This window comes from Oncorhynchus tshawytscha, linkage group LG05 (assembly GCF_018296145.1).
Source record: "Oncorhynchus tshawytscha isolate Ot180627B linkage group LG05, Otsh_v2.0, whole genome shotgun sequence".
Lineage (NCBI taxonomy): Eukaryota > Metazoa > Chordata > Actinopteri > Salmoniformes > Salmonidae > Oncorhynchus > Oncorhynchus tshawytscha.
Genome location: NC_056433.1, coordinates 63796430 through 63816908, shown reverse-complemented (window position 1 = coordinate 63816908; position 20479 = coordinate 63796430). Strand labels below are relative to the sequence as shown.

The window sequence follows — 20479 nt, the reverse complement described above, 5'->3', positions numbered from 1 at the left end:
CAGCGTTTATCCAAAAACCCTATAAAACGCCAATAATTTTCATCATAGGCTTTGTCCAATGAACCATGGTAGAGTTAGTGCCTACAAAAAGACGCAATTACTATGTATCTGTCTATACGGTCCTCCATTCAAAGTCCAATGGTGTGTCCTTTTTTACATGTTTTATTTATTTCACCTTTATTTAACCAGGTAGGCTAGTTGAGAACAAGTTCTCATTTACAACTGCGACCTGGCCAAGATAAAGCAAAGCAGTTCGACACATATAGCACAGAGTTACACATGAAATAAACAAACATACAGTCAATAAATACAATAGAGAAAGTCTATATACAGTGTGTACAAATGAGGTGGGATAAGAGGGGTGAGGCAATACACAGGCCATAGTGGAGAAATTATTACAGTATGGCAAATTAAACACTGGGATGATAGATGTGCAGAAGATGAGTGTGCAAGTAGTGGTACTGGGGTGCAAAGGAGCAAAATAAATACAACAATACAATAAATGGTGCAAAGGGGAAGAAAAATATATATAAATCAAATAAATAACCATATGGTGATGAGGTAGTTGGATGGGCTATTTACAGATAGGCTTTGTACAGGTGCAGTGATCTGTGAGCTGGTGCTTAAAGCTAGTGAGGGAGATATGAGTCTCCAGCTTCAGTGATTTTTGCAGTTAGTTCCAGTCATTGGCAGCAGAGAACAGGAAGGAAAGGCAGCCGAAGGAGGAATTGGCTTTGGGGGTGACCAGTGAAATATACCTGCTGGAGCGCGTGCTGCGGGTGGGTGCTGCTATGGTGACCAGTGAGCTGAGATATGGCGGGGCTTTACCTAGCAACGACTTATCGATGACCTGGAGCCAGTGGGTTTGGCAACGGATATGAAGCTTCCTCTCTTCTTTTCAGAACCCATTGGAGGAGAAGGTCAGAGGGAAGGGACCTTTGTCTTTCAATTAAATTCAAATGGTTTTATTGGCATGGGAAAAATGTTTACATTGCCAAAGCAAGTGAAATAGAAAATAGACAAAAATAAATTTAACAAGGGAAATAAACAATCAGAAATGAACAGTAAACATTACACTCACAAAAGTTTTAAAAGAATAGACATGTCATGTTATATTATTGGTTGTAAAAATGAGCAAATAATTGAAGTACAAAAGGGGAAAATATATAACAGATAAATATAGGTTGTATTTACATTGGTGTTTGTGCTTCACTGGTTGCCCTTTTTTGTGATGGCACACTGTGGTATTTCATGTAATAGATGTGGGAGTTTATCAAGATTGGATTTGTTTTCAAATTATTTTGGGGTCTGTGTAATCTGAGGGAATCTAATGGGTTTTGAGAAGGAGACAAGGAGAGAGGAGTATTCAATTGAGATCTTTCCACACTTTAGCTAAACCATCTTCGGTATACACTTATCGACCAGCAGAGGTCATACTTCAGTCTGTCGATGGTCTCCGTAGGCCTACAATACATGCTTTGGAGGTGGAAGTTATCCCCTTATCTATCAAATGAATAGCCATAATAAGACTGCAAACCCACATGATAATATAAGCAATATACACACACATACACATGGATTTTGTGTTGTAGAGTAGTGGCACACACTAAATGTGTTGTGAAATGTATTGTAATGTTTTTACAATTGTATAACAGCCTTAATTTGGCTGGACCCAAGAAAGAGTAGCTGCTGCCTTGGCAAAGACAATCTAATCGACCTTGGCTCATATTACACATATATAGCTAAAAACAACTGTATGTTCTGACCGCATGGCTAAAACCTCCCCCTTGTTTCTAGAATAAGAAATGGCTATGATGTGGGAAGAAAACAATTCAGCCAGTGAACAGAATGTTCTCAAACAAATGACTCACAGAAGCTTTCCCTTTGTAACATGTCCTTTCTGGATCAAAGGCACTTGAGTGCCACACTTGAGGTTGTTGCAAGCTGCTTTAGTTGCTGATGCTACATTTGATTCAACAAATCTAAGGCCCTTGTGTGTTCCACTACCAGAGCTGAAACTGGTAGAATACCTAACAATTAGAGGTTGTAGGAAGTTAATTGCCACCCATTTTGTCACACCCTGATCTGTTTCACCTGTCTTTGTGATTGTCTCCACCCCCCTCCAGGTGTTGCCCATCTTCCCCATTATCCCCTGTGTATTTATACCCTTGTTCTCTGTTTGTCTGTTGCTAGTTTGTCTTGTTTGTTCACGTCAACCAGCGGTTTTTGTCACAGCGCCTGCTTTTTCCAGTCTCTCTTTTCTCGTCCTCCTGGTTTTGACCCTTGCCTGTCCTGACTCCGAGCCCACCTGCCTGCCGACTTGTACCTTTGCCCCCCTCTGGATTATCGACCTCTGCCTTACCCTGAGCCCACCTGCTGCCTGGTACCATTGTCCCACCTCTAGTTTACTGACACCTGCCTGCCTTGACCTGTCTATTGGCTGCCCCTGTTGGAATATTAAACTATTGCTTATTTGATGTGGTCTGCATTTGGGTCTTACCTTCATACCTGATTTTACTTTTTATTTTTTTATTTAACCAGGTAGGCCAGTTTACAGCTGCGACCTGGCCAAGATAAAGCAAAGCAGTGCGACAAAAACAACAACAGAGTTACACATGGGATAAACAAACATGCAGTCAAAAACACAATAGAAAAATCTATGTACAGTGTGTGCAAATGTAGTAAGGTTAGAGAGGTAAGGCAAAAAGTAGGTGATAGATGGAGAGCCAATCACCTGTTGGGCGTTTTTAGCTCAGTGTGCCCACATTTTCGAGCTTCAGCCCTCCTCCTTCCCCTTGGATCCGCTCCAAAATAGCCTACCTCATCACGCTGATGTCTGAAAGGGCTCTCACCTGGGCTACTACCATATGGGAACAGCAGCCGGCCGTATGTACGAGCCTGGAGGGGTTCGTGGGAGAGGTGAGGAAGGTCTTTGATGCCCTGTTCTCCAGGAGAGAAGCTGCACGGAAGTTAATATAGCTCCGGCAGGACGCCCACACTGTGGCCGACTATGCGGTGGATTTCCGTACATGTTCCTGCACTGCATCTCGGAGGAGGTTAAGGACGAGCTTGCGGCTCGGGAGTTACCCACAGATTTTGACTCCCTCATCAGTTTGACCATCCGCATCGATGGGCGACTGCGGGAATGACGAATGGAGAGGAAATTCGATTTCACTCCTACGTCCAGGGATTCCACCTTGCCTCCGAGTCATCCCGGAAGTCACCGGCGGTCCCGTGGCCGAGAGCACCCGAGATATCCTGACCTTCCTCGAGAATTACAGTGGAGGGCTGAGGCACTGTTTCCCAGGCCCATGCAACTAGGCGGGGCTGGGCTGTCGCCAGCGGAACGGCAACACCGGATCAGCACAAGGAACTGTCTGTAATTGTGGGACTTTTGGTCCTTTTGTGTCCTCGTGCCCAGTAAAAGACCCGGCTCACCGGTAGGAGCGAGTGCGCTTGTGGGCCATATGAGGAACTTTTCTACTTCCCTTACTCGCACCCCTTTTAATGTCATTCTGCTGTGGGGAAACCAGTCCAAATCTCTTCGGGTCTTCATTGACTGGGGCCGATGAGAGCTTTTTGGATGCGACACTGGCTTCCGAGCTGAACAGCCCCTCTCCATTCCCGTGGATGTTAGAGCATTGGATGGGCGCTCTATAGGTCAGGTCACCCATAACACCAATCCCATCAACCTACGGGTGTCAGGAAATCACAGCAAGATCATTCAGTTCCTGCTCAACAATTCCCCCCAGATCCCCATGGTTTTGGAATTCTCCTGGCTCCAGCGACACAGCTCACTCATCAACTGGTCTACGGGTGTCATCATGGGCTGGTGTCGGTTTTGCCTGTGTTCTCTAAGCTGGATCTACATAATGCCTACCACCTGGTGCAGATACGAGAGGGGGACGAATGGAAGACCGCCTTCAACACGGCCAGCGGCCACTACGAATATCTGGTCATGCCCTTTGGTCTCACCAACGCCCCTGCTGTGTTCCAGGGTCTGGTGAATGACGTTCTCCGCAACATGCTGAACCGGTTTGTCTTCGTGTACATGGATGACATCCTCGTCTTCTCTCACTCTCCCCAAGACCACTAGCTCCATGTCCGGCAGGTTCTCCAGCGCCTTCTGGAGAACCAATTGTTTGTTAAGGCGGAAAAGTGTAAGTTCCATCGCTCCACCATTCCCTTTCTGGGCTACATCATCTCTGCTGGGAGCGTCAAGATGGATCCCGAGAAGGTGAAAGTGGTGGTGGATTTGCCTCAGCCTTCGTCCAGGGTGCAGCTGCGATGCTTCCTGGGGTTCGCCAATTTTTTCGCTGCTTAATCCAGGGTTATAGCACCCTAGCCTCCCCATGTTTTCCCTCACCTCTACCAAGGTTCCATTCACGTGGACTACGGCCACGGACAGGGCGTTCAGGGACCTTAAACACCACTTCACCACGGCTCTGATCCTGGTTCATCTGGACCCTTCCCGTCAGTTCGTGGTGGAGGTCGATACTTCGGATGTCGGAGTGGGGTCTGTTCTGTCCCAACATTCTGCACTGGACCTTAAACTGCATCCCCGCGCCACCTTCTTCCACCACCACAGAGAGGAATTACGATATGGGGAATCGGGAGCTTCTCGCAATGAAGATGGCATTGGAGGAATGGAAGCACAGGCGCGACGGGGCGGAACATTCGTTCATTGTGTGGACCAACCACAAAAACCTGGAGTATCTCCGCACCGCCAAGTGCCTCAACTCCAGGCAATCGAGATGGGCCCTGCTGTTTATCCGGTTCAACTCTTCCCTCTCCTACAAGCCAGATATTCTGTCTCGCCGCTATAACCCCACGGCTACCACCCCGGAGCCCAAGACCATCCTTCCCAGCTTGTGCCTGGTGACGGGACTCAGCTGGGAAACAGGTCCCAGCCGTACCCTGGGGGAGTCCCAGATAACCGGATGTTCGTGCCTGATGCTGTCCGCTCCGCTGTCCTGGAGTGGGCCCATTCCTCCAGGCTTGCCTGCCACCCAGGCTCCCGGCGGACCCTGGCCTTTGTGCGACAATGCTTTTGGTGGCCTACCACGGTTCAGGGTGTTGCCGCATTTGTCGCCGCCTGTACAGCTGACCCCACATCTACCCCTTATGCATGTGTAATTGCAGGCATTGACTGAATGTGTGTTGCATCATGTGTCCATAATCTTTCGTCGTATGCTGTAGCTGAATAGAGGTAACACTTTTTAAAAAATTAATTTCCAGGTAAATTGACTGAACACATTCTCATTTACAGCAGCGACCTGGGGAATAGTGACAGAGGGGGAGAAATGAGCCAATTGGTAGCTCAAGTCCTTAATGAAGTGTAATTTTCTTTGATCTCAACAAACTAGAGAGGTTCCATCTAAATCACAGATGGTTTGCACATCCTCTGATTCACACAATTTGTATATTTTTCCATAATTTAGCAATCTACAGTAATATCAAAATGGCCATTATGTCAAACTACTAGAACATCCACTATAAAACCTATTTAAAGTTTAAACCAATCTGTTCACGTGTTCTTCTCCAGTGGTTCACATTGTGCAAAACAAGCAGTAAAAAACATTAATAGGCGTTTAACACTTAACTACATGCATTTCTTAGTTAAATCAATTATCGTGGGGTTTTCCTCCCTTTCAAATACATTTATTGAACTGTTGCTCCATTTGGATTATTTTCAGATCTGCGACCACTGAGAAGAAGCATTCATGATCTCTAAATGAACATGCTTATCGATTCTTTCCATAATTTCACAGTCTTGACAATATTAAAATTGTAGACCATTGTCACCTCCTTGGTTTGCAGAAATGCTTAGCTAAAGCCATGGATAACCCATACTGTACAGTTGAAGTTGGAAGTTTACATACACTTAGGTTTGAGTCATTACCTTGTTTTTCAACCACTCCACAAATTTCTTGTTAACAAACTATAGTTTTGGCAAGTTGGTTAGGACATCTACTTTGTGCATGACACAAGTAATATTTTCAACAATTGTTTACAGATTATTTCACTGTATCACAATTCCAGTGGGTCAGAAGTTGACATACACCAGGTTGACTGTGCCTTTAAACAGCGTGAAAAATTCCAGAATATTATGTCATGGCTTTAGAAGCTTCTGATAGGCTAATTGACATCATTTGAGTCACAGGTGTACCTGTGGCTGTATTTCAAGACCTGCCTTCAAGCTCAGTGACTCTTTGCTTGACCCTGTGAAGATGCTGGAGGAAACCGGTACAAAGTATCTATATCCACAGTAAAAACGAGTCCTTTATCGACATAACCTGAAAGGCCACTCAGCAAGGAAGAAGCCACGGCTCCAAAACCACCATAAAAAGCCAGACTACGGTTTGCAAAGACCATACTTTTTGGAGAAATGTCCTCTGGTCTGATGAAACAACAATATAACTGTTTGGCCATAATGACCATTGTTATGTTTGGAGGAAAAAGGGGGAGGCTTGCAAGCCGAAGAACACCATCACAACTGTGAAGCACGGGGATGGCAGCATCATGTTGTGGGGGTGCTTTGCTGCAGGAGGGAACGGTGCACTTCACAAAATAGATGGTATCATGAGGTAGGAAAATTATGTGGATATATTGAAGCAACATCTCAAGACATCAGTCAGGAAGTTAAAGCTTGGTCGCAAATGGGTCTTCCAAATGGACAATGACCCCAAGCATACTTCCAAAGTTGTGGGAAAATGGCTTCAGGACAACACAGTCAAGGTATTGGAGTGTCCATCACAAAGCCCTGACCTTAATCATATAGAAAACTGGTGGGCAGAACTGAAAGAGCGTGTGTGAGGAAGGAGGCCTACAAACCTGACTCAGTTACACCAGCTCTGTCAGGAGGAATGGGCCAAAATTCACCCAACTTATTGTGGGAAGCTTGTGGAAGGCTACCTGAAACATTTGACCCAAGTTAAACTATTTAAAGGCAATGCTACCAAATACTAATTGAGTGTATGTAAACTTCTGACCCACTGGGAATGTGATAAAATAAATAAAAGCTGAAAGAAATCATTCTCTCTACTATAATTCTGACATTTCACATTCTTAAAATAAAGTGGTGATCCTAACTGACCTAAGACCGGGAATTTTTTACTAGGATTAAATGTCTGAGTTTAAAAACTGAGTTTAAATGTATTTGGCTGAGGTGTATGTAAACTTCCGACTTCAACTGTAACTGAATTGTGATATTCGCCATATATTCGCCATAGCCTACCACAAAAATAAAGGAAAAAGGTAACCCAACCATATAATCTTGTGCTTGATTTATAAACTACCACTGAGATAATGTTTATTCATTTATTGAGTATAAACAAATATGCAATACACCTTTTCATACATTTACAATTGGATTGAACCCACTGGGCAAAAACTGCTTGAATCAACATTGTTGATTCCACAAAAATTCAATGTGATGAAGTTAAATCAATGTGGAAAACTGATTAGATTTTTTAAAAATCATCAACATAAGGGAATTTTGTAATTTTTTCCCACAAAGCTTTTAACCTAAATCCAATGTCATGGTGACATGTTTTGTTGATTTCACATTGAATTCACATTGGTTGAAGGCTACCCGTCTTACTGCTCTTTTCAGTTATTTATTTACCTAGTGGCTAGAGTCTGTTTTACTGTAGACACAGTGCATAAAAGTGTCTTTGGAGTGCTTACTTGGCAGCATTGTACTGGAAAAGCCTTCACAGCTTTGTAAAGCGATCATCATCTGTGAATCCTCTATTGTAAGTGCCATCCAGGTTGATGCCATTCTCCACTCCTTTCACCTGCATGTCCTCTTCATCCTGCCCATCCTCTGTCATCCCTTTCTCTTTCCTAGATCAAGATGAACCATCAACACCAGTTAAATAACCAAACATATCATTATGAACAGAAAGACTGAAGTATTGTCAAAGGGTGGACTCACCGTCTCTTTTGAAGCAGAGAGGATATGAGCAGGGCAATGATTCCAACACACACAGCACCTATGACCACTCCAAACACGATGAGCCAGGGAGGGGTGTCAGGGTTGACTGGCGCTGCTAGTGTAGGGTAGATGCCCAGAAACTCCAGGGTCCTATCTGACAGGAGGAAGGCATTGTTGATGCGATGCCTTGACATCCTGTTGGTTATAGAAGGGGTTCATTTAGGTCCACATAGTACATCTCTTCTTTTACAGGTCTGTTATCTCAAACTGTACTTGAATCTGTCTAAATACCGCTTGCCTTGTGTTTCACATTGTAAGCATAATATCTATTTTCTGTTTTATAAGGTATTCAGGTAGATGCTTATGTTCATTTTCTTACTTTAGTTTTATCTACAGGTGTAGACCAGAACATTTTCTTTTAAAGTAGACCAGAGCATTACCTCACAGCTTTCTCCACATCTGCCTTAGGAATAAGCATGGTGGTGTTGTCTGGTGATGTCACCACAAACCAGAAGGACACCCTCGAAGTCTGAACACACAGGATAATGTTGTCGACACTGGAAAAGTCCCACAAACATCATAATGCCAGAAATGCCATGATGACAGCATTACACAACACACCAGGAAGACAATTTTATTGACTTAAACAGAAGTCATAAAACATGCTCACAGGAAGGCTGGAAATAAACTTTTTTTTTAAGAAGTGAAAAAACATATTTGGCCATATACAACAAACCCCCAAGGTGCCTTATTACTATTATAAACTGCGTACCAAATTAATTAGATCAGTAAAAATAAACATTTTGTCATACCTGTGGTATACAGTGATATACCACGGCTGTCAGCCAATCAGCATTCAGGGCTCAAACAACCCAATTTATAATGTACTACATGCTGATGTACTGTAGCATGTGCTTTGTATTGAGTTCAAACAGTGACTGATTAAATAATGTGTCAGACATTTTTTGGGCACTGTAGATATTCTTACTTGTATGTTTCCATTTGGAAGTGCCTCCTCATGGCAAAGGCCATAGTAGCTTGGAAAAAGAACATTTCACTCTGATTCCATTCATACTGCAGACAAAAAAAGTATAATCTCATCACCAATCAAACACATTTTTCTGTGTTGATAATGTTGAAAATAATAAATTAATAGCATTTCAAAGCTCTTGATCGATAGGACCCCTTCTGTATTTTAGAGCATATCACTGATTTCAGAGAACATTTCTGAAAATAATTGAATAATCTGCAGTATCTTTTGGTAAGCATAGTACTCACAGCATCCTCTCCCAAAGCAGTTTTGAGGCTGATGCGCACTTTGTACCCATTTGGAGCATCTACAGAGAGAATAACACGTTTTTTTTTTATCTCTCTCCCCTACCTCAAATATTGTATGCTCAATGTTTTAGACACCATGAAACATTAGCATACAATAGTCTAGTCTAATAAGTCACAAAGATGTTAACTTGAGTCACATCGGTTGATACAAACTGTATAATAACAAAAAAACAGGACACCAATGAAACAAACAGTACAATAACAAAAAACAGGACACCAATGAAACAAACAGTACAATAACAAAAAACAGGACACCAATGAAACAAACAGTACAATAACAAAAAAACAGGACACCAATGAAACAAACAGTACAATAACAAAAAACAGGACACCAATTAAACAAACAGTACAATAACAAAAAACAGGACACCAATGAAACAAACAGTACAATAACAAAAAAACAGGACACCAATGAAACAAACAGTACAATAACAAAAAACAGGACACCAATTAAACAAACAGTACAATAACAAAAAACAGGACACCAATGAAACAAACAGTACAATAACAAAAAACAGGACACCAATGAAACAAACAGTGAATAGGACACCCTGCTCATCTAGTCTCACAGTTCTTTATCAGGACAGTATGAAGGACACTATCTGTACCACAAACCATAAAGTATTTTCATATTTACTGCGTGTTCGCCCTCTGCCCACTCAGGCATTCGCTGCTGTTAAACTAGCCAAATTTAATGCAAAGACAAGATAACAACATCCTGTGTAGACCATTTGAAGTCATGAAAACACTCACAACCAGTACCTTCTTCCTCAAGACTCTGATCAGCTGACATATTAAACTGTCTTTCTCCCTACATTAAACTATTGGAATATTAGCTGAAACAAACATTCAGGGAAGCAATAAACTGGTATTGTACAAATTGTAATACTTACAAACGAAATAATAAAAACCAAACACCAAGTAATTCCAGCTATGAGGATGTGAGAGTCTTATAAACCTAGCTACTCTGAGTCACTCACCGCGCTGGCAGAGGTCTTGTGCCAGAGCAGGTGCCCCCACCTGGCAGAGCAGAAACAGGATCCACACCAACATCCCCTCCTGAGGATAAGAACAGAACTAAGAAAGAGTCTGCTGTGCTGCTGGCTCAGTCAAAGTCCCAGTGGTCAGACATTAAAGTTGAAGGAGCAGTCCAACAATGGAATCAAACAGACCTTGGAGTGGCCACTACCAGGTTTTATTGGTTAAACTATGACACACACACCTGCTAGCTAAAACTCTCCCTGCCCACCTTTAAAAATGTAACAGCCCTATAACAGTTGTCACCAACAGTACAGATAGCCTGCCCACAGAGCAGAATGATGTGCGTGCGCAGCAGTGTCAGCACTATTTGTCCAAGCCTCAGAGAATTGGAAGAGGTTTGATAATGTGAGAGGGAGGCAGACCTCGGGAAGATAAACACACAGACCCAGTCTTGTTTTGTTTACCCAGTGGGCCTGCTTTACTGCACAGATGGGATCTTAAAATGACCAGTATTGTTGCAGCACAATAATCATGCAGCAACAGGATCTTAACGTTTAGTCCAGTCACACTTTTCCGCTGATGTAATGTTGCTTGATCAGTGGTTAGGCTATTAGCTGGCTAAAATCAGGCTACTTGAAAAGTGCAATACTGTTAATATAACCATGTGTTATTGCAGGGTTTCAGTGAATTTATGTCAATCATGCGGCACAGGAAAATTCTCAGCGACAACCGAGTGATCAAATTCAGATCCCTCAACAAGGGTAGAGCCTAAGGGGAATTTGGCCAGACAAAATAATATAATTTAAACTAATTGATAATACAGTACATCCTTGTAACAACCCACTCGTAGGAGGTTTGTAGCATCTATGAACATATTTTTAGTACTTTTCCCAACCTGGAGAGCTGACACCTTCAGACTTATGCTCCACCACAGGTCACACTGAGGTCAAGGAAGACAGCTGACACTTTTCTTCTGGGTGTTTACAGTTAATAATACCTTTATTACGAGTATCAGTGATTCTGTCCCAAATGGCATTCTATTCCATACATAGTGCACTACTTTTGACCGGTGCCATTTGGGGGACACATCAGTGTCACATCAGCTTCTACAGTACTAAGGTAACATAACATAGATGAAGGTAGACCTAATGTAACAGTACTCTTTTACAATTCAGGGAAACGGTCATGATTAACCATTCACACTGCCCTGGATACATTACCTATAATGTGGTACATTTTTCACCAGTGAAAGTTTTTGTCAAGCACATCTTAGGTTCAAATTCAATCATTGATTGTTCATGAGAAACATGGGTTCACACATTACACTTGGTCTGCCTGTGGGGGGTAGCTCTACTCTTCCAGCTGATTGCTGGCTATTAACACCAAATTAGCTGATTGCAAATCTATTTAGGAAGAAGAACATTCAGAAGCATATTAAATGTAATACAGACTCCGGGTGAAGCTTCCTTGTTAGCTTATGAATACAAGACATACAATAACGCATTATCAGTAAATGATCTTTGCTCTCATAAAATGCTAGGGTATTTCACCATACAGGAAACACCCATCAGAAATTATACTGAAATAATTTTATTGAAAGATATATTGCTGGTTGAACTCATCTCTTGAACATAAAACTGGGGTTGGTGTGCATTTTGCAGTTTGAAGTTGAGGAGTCCCTGCAGGACAATTGTAGAATAGACTTCATGCTCTGTAGCCACTGAGGTATATTAAGTCTGTAGCCTATGCATGCTCAACTAACCAGTGGCATGTATTTGTGGATGCCAAGGGAAGCCTGTCACGCTCTGATCTGTTTCACCTGTCCTTGTGCTTGCTTCCACACTCCTCCAGTTGTCGCCCATCTTCCCCATTATCCCTTGTCTATACCTGTGTTTTCTGTCTGTCTGTTGCCAGTTCGTCTCATTTGTTCAAGCCTACCAGCATTTTGGGTCTCAGCTCCAGCTTGTTCCAGTTTCTCTTTTCTCGTCCTCCTGGTTTTTGACCCTTGCCTGTCCTGACCCTGTACCCGCCCGCCTGACCACTGCCTGCGCCTGACCCTGACTGCCGTCCTTTACCTTTGCTCCACCTCTGGATTACCGACCTCTGCCTGACCTGAGCCTGCCTGCCGTCCTGTACCTTGGCCTGTACTCTGGATTCTCGACCCCTGCCTACCTTGACCTCTTGTTTGCCTGCCCCTGCTGTTACAATAATCATTGTTACGTCACACAGTCTGCACTTGGGTCTTACCTTGATTCCTGATAAAGCCAGACTTCCCCAAAAAACATATGAAATCATTTATCTTTCATCTCTCTGTGTTTCATCATTTTCATTCAGCGCCCCTCTGTCTCTGCATGTGTAGGCCATCTATCTGATGCTGTCTTGTCCAAAAGAGAATGAGATTGTTACCACCAGTAGCATTGCATGCAAGGGAAGCCAGCAAGCATTTGGCCTCCCTTGATAAAAATAAATAATAAAAGCCAATCAGCATTCAGCTAAATTGAGTAAACTCAACTATGAATGGTCTTCTTTTTTGGTGCACCAAAAAAAAAGTGTTAAGGGAAGCCAGTTTGGATTTGGCTTCTCTCCAATCACATTGCATTGAGAGCATATTTCATTGACAGAAACAACTTGAATTGTTGCATCTCATGGTGTTGTTGTCCTCCAGTTGCTAGCTTGCTAAAACGGTACCTTTTCTAAATTAGCAATGGAGATAAGGATTTGCACTTGTGGTTTTAGTTAATTCTCCGTACTGGCCAATGACTATTAAGGCGATTTTGATCAAACCATAAATTCATACATTGTGCTCCTAGTTGGACAGGATGAAAGTTCAATATGTAGCTAGATGTAGAAGGCTAATGTTAACTAGCTAACGATGAACATGAAATTAAGTTAGGCTAGCGAACAAGCATTTTAGCCAGGTAGCGGGACAACATCAAATAAAAGCTTGAACTGTATGACAGAGACCATTTTTCAAAATGAAAGATAGGAGGATAGCATTGGCATTTCTAGTAGAGGCCAATTCTCTACAAGTAGGGCGAGTCAACATGTTTTTCTACATGCACAAACACACAAATCAGAACCATGGACAGCCACATCATATTTAGCTTAAGTTGATTGGACTAAATTGTTTTTGGTATATTTTAGTTGTCATTGTATTAGACTATGCATAGGTGATTTGATTATGTTGAAATGGTGCTGGAATAGTGGAGGCAGCTCCTATTTTCTTTGAAACTTGTGGTAACTCTCCATGGTTTTAAATCAATAGTTGTTTAGTGGTCTGAAAATGTTGGGAACATTAACTTACCTGACCATGCTGTAGGTCATGTAACTGTTTGTTACATGCAATAAGCTTTGTGCACTTCACCCAACAGTGGTTGCTCTCTGGTTTTGTGAAGAAACAAAGGTGTGAATTATTCTGCCAGCGTCTTCATATTGTATCGGCCTTAGGCCTATATAACAAGCCATATGAACTAACAGGTTTTAGAGCAAACAACACAATTATAACAACCCATTGGCTATAATATGTTTTTTTATTCTTGCTTGGCTTCCCCAGTGATTTTACTCACGCACTGTTACTGCAACTAACTAGGGATTTCCGTGGGTTTGATATATAATTTACTGGTATTCAACTTTGTATGACGAGAGTTCTTTGTAGGCTATTTTCCTGTTTATTGTCTCCAGCATCATGATGATGATGTCAAGAAGCTGATATCGCATGTCCGAAACAGCACATTCGAAGAATCGCACGTCCGGAACCGCCCTGCCAGGGTTGCCAGGTATAGCTAAGACTTTACTCGCAATGACTACTCAAAACCTTAAAAACTAGCCCACATTGTTTTTGATGCAGCAAGACGAGTTGCCACATTTAGCCAATGAACCCTTTTTCCATTACGTTATCGAGCAAATTAATTAAGAAGGAATATCAAAGTCATTTGTAACGAACGACATAAGAAGCTAAATTTGGTTTTCCATGAAAATAATTGGTCTAATTAAACTATTTTCTGGTGATTGTGCCGTTGTTATACAAACGATTATATATGGCCTATTAACGAGATTGACGTGTCATTTCAATAGGCATAGGCTAGGCCTACTAAAACCAGAGTTTATGATTGTAATTCAATTTGGTTTAGTTATGTTAATCGCTGGTAGCCCATATCCTCTGATAGCCTACAATAGCTTAGCCAAGCTTGCTTAGTTCATATTGACAGACTAATGTATATAACATGAATAGCGAGGCGATTTAGAGTGAAGACGTGCTTCTGTGCTTCTGATTGACTGTTACCTTCAATCGAATGTATTGTAACGACCCTGGGTATGCCACTTCTGACACCAATGTAATGAAACAGCAGGGAGCAGGTCTCGAACCCTCGACCTTCGAAAAAAAAAAGCATGCTCGTGCGGCATAGTCGATTTCCGCGGTTATAAACCCAGGTTACAAACCCAGGGTCGTTACACTATTCTAACAGCTGATAGAGCTGTGATCATGATTGATAACTTCCAATTGCATTAACTAAACATGGCCATTAATAATTGCATAATAACACAAGGCTACAACAACAATACACTGAAGGTATAGCCTATTTATTAAAAAAGTTTGCCAGCTCCGGTAGGCTACACAAGGTGGCACAAATTGATTTGCAATGACTCCAGTCAGTGATATCGTCAACAGATGTATCACTCTCCACATTCAATGTCAGTTTCATAGTGTACTTTTCCCCATGTCAGAAGCATGCAAATTAGTTCCAAATCTTCAATTTAAAATTTCCAATCGCGCAGCACTCGAGACCCAAGAACGGAGCATACGTAAAACCATTTTCTTGATGTGGTTTTCCATAAGAAAAGTCGACAAATGAATCCAGTTTAAACACCTCCGAACGACTTTATCTAATGCGCTCTAGAGCGCCTAATTTAGTTTGTGTCTGTGCACTGACGCCTTATTTCCTGATGCGCATCAGTTCATAGCGCGTTAATATGTTTTATGGAAAAAGGGTTGGGAATATGTGTCTCCATTATGACAATCTACCTACAACTGGTAAAAAGTTGTCATGCCGTGCGAGCGTGCTGCTCATGTGACTTCTGCCTGCTGCGGCGCTCAGTCTCAACATACGCACACCCCTCCGCCCCATCCCCACCACTAACACATTCAGCAACTCGGCTGCCTTACTAACTGATAGTTAGCAGCAGCAGGTCACAGTGAAATATTTGAAAGAAAAATGCCATGGCGGCCGCGGTGCAATTTAGAAGTAGCCCAAAAACCTGCAACCCGCGATCAATACAGTTTGACCGGAGATATCTTTTTGAAAGTAGCCAATCAGGCAGCAAACTGGAGATCGATACCCTGCCTGCCAGAGTGCTGCTGTATAAAAAGAGAATAAAGATAGAATTCGCGTTGCTAGGAGATACTATCAACAATAGTTATGGGATATTCGTATACGTCACTGTTGCCATAGCTACGTCTCTGTCAAATACACAGGTTTCATTTCTTGTGTCAGGGGAGGCTAAAATAAACAATGGCTGAAAAAAAGTTCAAAGGAGCCCCGTTTGGAACACAGACATCGAGGTAAGACAAGCGCCAAAAGGACATGCGGAATCATGAAGATTAATAAGGAAAACAATATGGATGTTGTTATCCGTAGCACTTCCGGCCTGATGTCTTACTGCAATGTGCGTTTGCAGGTTTGATGTGTCAGCGGTCCATCCAGCCAATAAGAGAGTAGGGACCTACACAGAGATCCCCTACTGCAAAAAGATGACCAATGACCTGGTATGACTTGTAACTCCTAACCTCTCTCTCTCTCTCCCCCTCAATTCAATAGGTTTTATTGGCATGGGAAACATATTGTAACGACCCTGGGTTTATAAGTGCGGAACTCGACCCTGCCGCACGAGCATGCTTTTGCGGCACAGTCCATAGCATGCCGGACCTCGGGCTAGAAGGTCGGGGGTTCGTGACCTGCTCCCTGCCTGTTTCATTACAATATGTTTACATTGCCAAAGCAAGTGAAATAAATAATAAACAAAAGTGAAATAACTCTTTCTCTCTCTCAAACGTCCTCTCTATGCTTCAAAATCATAACAAACATTCACTTATAAGGATGTGTGTGTTGTTTGTCAGGAGAGGCGGCTGGGCCCGGGGTCCTATGATGCTGCAGGCCATGGGGACTTCAGTAAACGGTCGGTGGCAGAGCGGGCCAAAGGACCGGGGTGGCAGAGGGCCCAGGAGACTGCCAGGTTGGCAGCCATACCTCACCTCCTCTACAGGGAGGCCTGGGAAAACAAACGCTTCCTGGTGGGTCACACACACACATACACACACACACACGTGCGCGCACACACACGTGCGCACACACACACACACACACGTGCGCACACACACACACACGTGCGCACACACACACACACGTGCGCACACACACACACACGTGCGCACACACACACACACGTGCGCACACACACACACACACACACGTGTGCACACACACACACGCGCACACGCGCGCACACACACACGCGCGCACACACACACACACGCGCGCACACACACACGTGCGCACACACACACACGTGCGCACACACACACGTGCGCACACACACGCGCGCACACACACACGCGCGCACACACGCACGCACACACACGCGCGCACACACACGCGTGCGCGCACACACACGCGCACACACACACACGCGCACACACACACACGCGCACACACACGCACACACACACGTGCGCACACACACACACACGTGTGCACACACACACACGTGCACACACACACACACACGCGCGCACACACACACACACGCGCGCACACACACACACACGCGCGCACACGCACGCACACACACGCGCGCACACACACACACGTGCGCACACACACACACACACACGTGCGTGCACACACACACACACACACACGTGTGCACACACACACACGTGTGCACACACACACGTGACACGTGTGCACACACACACACACGTGTGCACACACACACGTGACACGTGTGCACACACACACGTGACACGTGTGCACACACACACGTGACACGTGTGCACACACACACGTGACACGTGTGCACACACACACGTGACACGTGTGCACACACACGTGACACGTGTGCACACACACACGTGACACGTGTGCACACACACACACACACACACGTGTGCACACGCACACACACGCGCGCGTGCACATACACGCGCGTGTGCACACATACACGCACGTGTGCACACATACACACACGTGTGCACACATACACACACGTGTGCACACATACACACACACGCGTGCACACACACACACACGCGCACACACACACACGTGCGCACACACACGCACGCGCACACACACACGCACGCACACACACACACACACGTGCACACACGCACACACACATGTGCACACACACACACCTGACCCCTAACCTCTGTCTCTCTGTCTGTCCTATAGAAAACTAAAGTGGGTCCAGGAACCTACAGAGTAGCAGACTTTATAGAGGAGCTGCAGAAGAAACCAGGCAGTGTGAGAGGAGTGTGTGACAGCAGGGAAGAGCGGTTCAGAAATGCACAGGTACCACAACACACACACACAGAGGTACCACAGTGCAGCTCTAGAGGGCAGGAGGACACAATATGTTATACTCAGCATACTGTTGGTAGGTCCCATGTTAACACCATGTTAATAGCAGGTGTAAACTGGCTACAAACTACTAAGATCAATCTTTCTCCGTGATACTCAAAGTGCCTTACACCCCAACCCCTTCTCAAATTCTGTGTTTAAAGAGCTGGACGCCAGGCCCTGGTTGCTATGGTAATGGGGGTGTTCCATGGGCAGCGCTGGAGGAGAAGAGGTCGGGGTTAAATGGGGCTCCTAGCATGCACCTCAGCTCCTCACTGCAACGCTTCCCAGAAGGCAACAGTACAGTATGACAAACACAACACTATAACTGAAAACAACAAGGTATAGGTTACTTACGCAATAATGCACGAGGGGGTGTGGTATATGGCCAATATACCACGGCTAAGTGATGTTCTTAAGCGCGACAACGCAGAGTGCCTGGATACAGCCCGTAGCCGTGGTATATTGGCCATATACCACAAACCCCAAGGTGCCTTATTGCTATTATAAACTGGTTACCAACATAATTAGAGCATTAAAAATAAATGTTTTGTTATGCCTGTGCTAAACGGTCTGATATACCATCATGGCTGTCAACCAATCAACATTCAGGGCTAGAACCACACAGTTTATAAAACTCGCTATACTACAACTAACTGTGTGTGCATCTGTGTAGGACTGTGGGCTGAGTCCCTGTACCTATACTCTAAAGAGCAGCACAGAGGCGCTGTTGGCCAGCGGCAGCAGCAGGAGAGGCGCATATGATCTCTTCACTGGACCACGAGACAAACCCATCACCGCTGGATACTTCGCTACCCCGGTAACACACTCACATCACACACACCTCAGAACACATCAAATTGTGAGGGACCACCATCAACTTATTGTGTGTGTGTACATGTGTAGAAGTGTGTAAATCTAACTCCAGGGGAGTACCCCAGTGGGTGTGGGGGCTTTGGAGAGGAGTTGTGTCGTCGTGAAAAGCGGAACCACGGTGTGTTTGGAATGTTGGATCAGTACCCAGTTGTTCCAACAGAGAGAATCTACCACAGCACCCTGTCCCAATGCCCTCGACCTGCTGTGAGTACCCTAACCTTTGACCCCTAACCCTGCCCCAATGCTCTCCAACCGTTCTAGCTAACCTTTAACATCCAACCCCTGCCCCAAAAAGTGAAAGAACAAATATAATATCTTTCTCTTCTCCCTCTATTCCTCCTTTCTATCCCTCTCCCCTCAGACGTTCCCAGGGCCAGGGTGGTATGAGGTCGTCTCTCCACAGTCCCGTCCAGAGAGTCACACCCATCCCCCCTTCCTCTCCTCTGCCCCCCGTGCCAGCCGTAGGACAGAAAGATTGCAGAACGGAAATTATGTGAGTTAAGCCTAACCTTCACCTCTAACTCTGACCTCTAACCCTGTCCCCTAAACTCTAACATCCTCTCTTCCAATCAGAGCACGGTTGGTCCTGGTCGTTATGACATTGCAGAAAAGGGGTGTAGTAAGACTGACAATGGCTACACCTCCTCCTTCAGTTCCCGGACACAGAGATATCTTCACAAACCAGACAGAGACAAACACACACAGTAAGACACACACACATACAGTGATACCTCACCTGAAATTAAAGAAATATCACATTTTCTATCAGTACAGTGATTGTTGTGTTGTGTTGTGTGTGTGTGTGTGTGTGTATTGCTCTGTGTGTTTCAGGGAGAGGTTGCGTGCGATAAATGTTCCGGTGGACAGACTGAGTTTCCTGGTGCAGCCTGGAAGGAACACTTTGATGAAATCAGCTTAGACACACACACACACACACACACACCTATCGAAGCAGCATGGAACAAAGACTCCGGACACATGTTTACAAACCATCAGATTTCAAGTTTAGTTTTTCAACTATATTAAAATCAATATTGATCAACATGAGATGTTTTTATGTTTGGTAGAAAGTAGTAGAGATTTGCTGTTGACAAAACAAACTTTATTATCATCATACACCAACAAAAACATTTGTGGACAATAGCAGTGATCTCCTTTCTCTCTGCCAGGCAGTAGAAATAACCAGGTTAGGGTTGGGGGTCAGAACATGTTAGGGGTTTAGAGGTCAGAACAGGCAGGTGTTGGGGTTAGGGGTCAGAAGTTGTACACTACTGTTCAAAAGTTTGGGGTCAATTAGAAATGTACGTGTTTTTTAAAGAAAAGCAAGACATTTTGTCCATTAAAATAACAAAAGTACAGTGTAGACACTGTAATGTGTTTGTCACACTGTAAATGACTATTGCAGCTGGAAATGGCTCATTTTTAATGGAATATCTACATGGGCGTACAGAGTAGAGGTCGACCGATTAATCGGAATAGCCGATTAATTAGGGCCGATTTCAAGTTCATAACAATCGGAAATCGGTATTTTTAGATGCCGATTTTGCAGATTATTATTATAATATATATTTTTTACACCTTTATTTATCTAGGCAAGTCAGTTAAGAACACATTCTTGTTTTCAATGACGGCCTAGGAACGGTGGGTTAACTGCCTTGTTCAGGAGCAGAACGACAGACTTTTACCTCGTCAGCTCAGGGATTCAATCTTGCAACCTTACGGTTAA

At 43.9% G+C, this 20479-nt stretch overlaps 2 protein-coding genes across 5 annotated transcripts; one reads left to right on the top strand and one right to left on the bottom strand.

Moving 5' to 3' along the window:
* Positions 1–7306: 7306 nt before the first annotated feature.
* On the bottom strand, positions 7307–12568 carry LOC112251097 (collectrin). Of its 3 annotated transcripts, none has more exons than XM_024421793.2 (7): positions 12506–12568; positions 10258–10336; positions 9218–9276; positions 8928–9013; positions 8380–8496; positions 7940–8134; positions 7307–7848 (listed from the first exon to the last, which is right to left on the bottom strand). In XM_024421793.2, exons 1-7 carry the CDS (start codon positions 12551–12553, stop codon positions 7716–7718), a joined length of 717 nt encoding a protein of 238 aa, XP_024277561.1. In that variant the 5' UTR covers positions 12554–12568; the 3' UTR covers positions 7307–7715. The 3 variants fall into 3 exon arrangements, with proteins under 3 accessions (XP_024277561.1, XP_024277563.1, XP_024277562.1); XM_024421795.2 differs by lacking the exon at positions 12506–12568 and adding an exon at positions 10527–10545; XM_024421794.2 differs by lacking the exon at positions 12506–12568 and adding an exon at positions 10450–10468.
* Positions 12569–13653: 1085 nt separating this feature from the next.
* Positions 13654–20214, top strand: LOC112251096 (lymphocyte expansion molecule). 2 transcript variants are annotated; one of them, XM_024421792.2, is made up of 10 exons: positions 13654–14034; positions 15935–16022; positions 16374–16547; positions 17710–17829; positions 18042–18182; positions 18554–18697; positions 18784–18957; positions 19115–19246; positions 19327–19457; positions 19585–20214. In XM_024421792.2, exons 2-10 carry the CDS (start codon positions 16008–16010, stop codon positions 19670–19672), a joined length of 1119 nt encoding a protein of 372 aa, XP_024277560.1. In that variant the 5' UTR covers positions 13654–14034; positions 15935–16007; the 3' UTR covers positions 19673–20214. The 2 variants fall into 2 exon arrangements, with proteins under 2 accessions (XP_024277560.1, XP_024277559.1); XM_024421791.2 differs by lacking the exon at positions 13654–14034 and adding an exon at positions 14749–15818.
* Positions 20215–20479: the final 265 nt, after the last annotated feature.

Coding starts and splice junctions, on each gene's coding strand:
- LOC112251097 (XM_024421793.2), bottom strand. CDS start 12,553: ATGATTTCATATGTTTTTTGGGGAAGTCTGGCTTTATCAGGAATCAAG. Junction 10,337..12,505: donor TGGCTTTATCAGGAATCAAG/GTAAGACCCAAG, acceptor TCTTATCCTCAG/GAGGGGATGTTGGTGTGGAT. Junction 8,497..8,927: donor TTCCAAATGGAAACATACAA/GTAAGAATATCT, acceptor GGACTTTTCCAG/TGTCGACAACATTATCCTGT.
- LOC112251096 (XM_024421791.2), top strand. CDS start 15,769: ATGGCTGAAAAAAAGTTCAAAGGAGCCCCGTTTGGAACACAGACATCG. Junction 17,830..18,041: donor AGCGGTTCAGAAATGCACAG/GTACCACAACAC, acceptor CTGTGTTTAAAG/AGCTGGACGCCAGGCCCTGG. Junction 18,958..19,114: donor CCCAATGCCCTCGACCTGCT/GTGAGTACCCTA, acceptor CTCTCCCCTCAG/ACGTTCCCAGGGCCAGGGTG.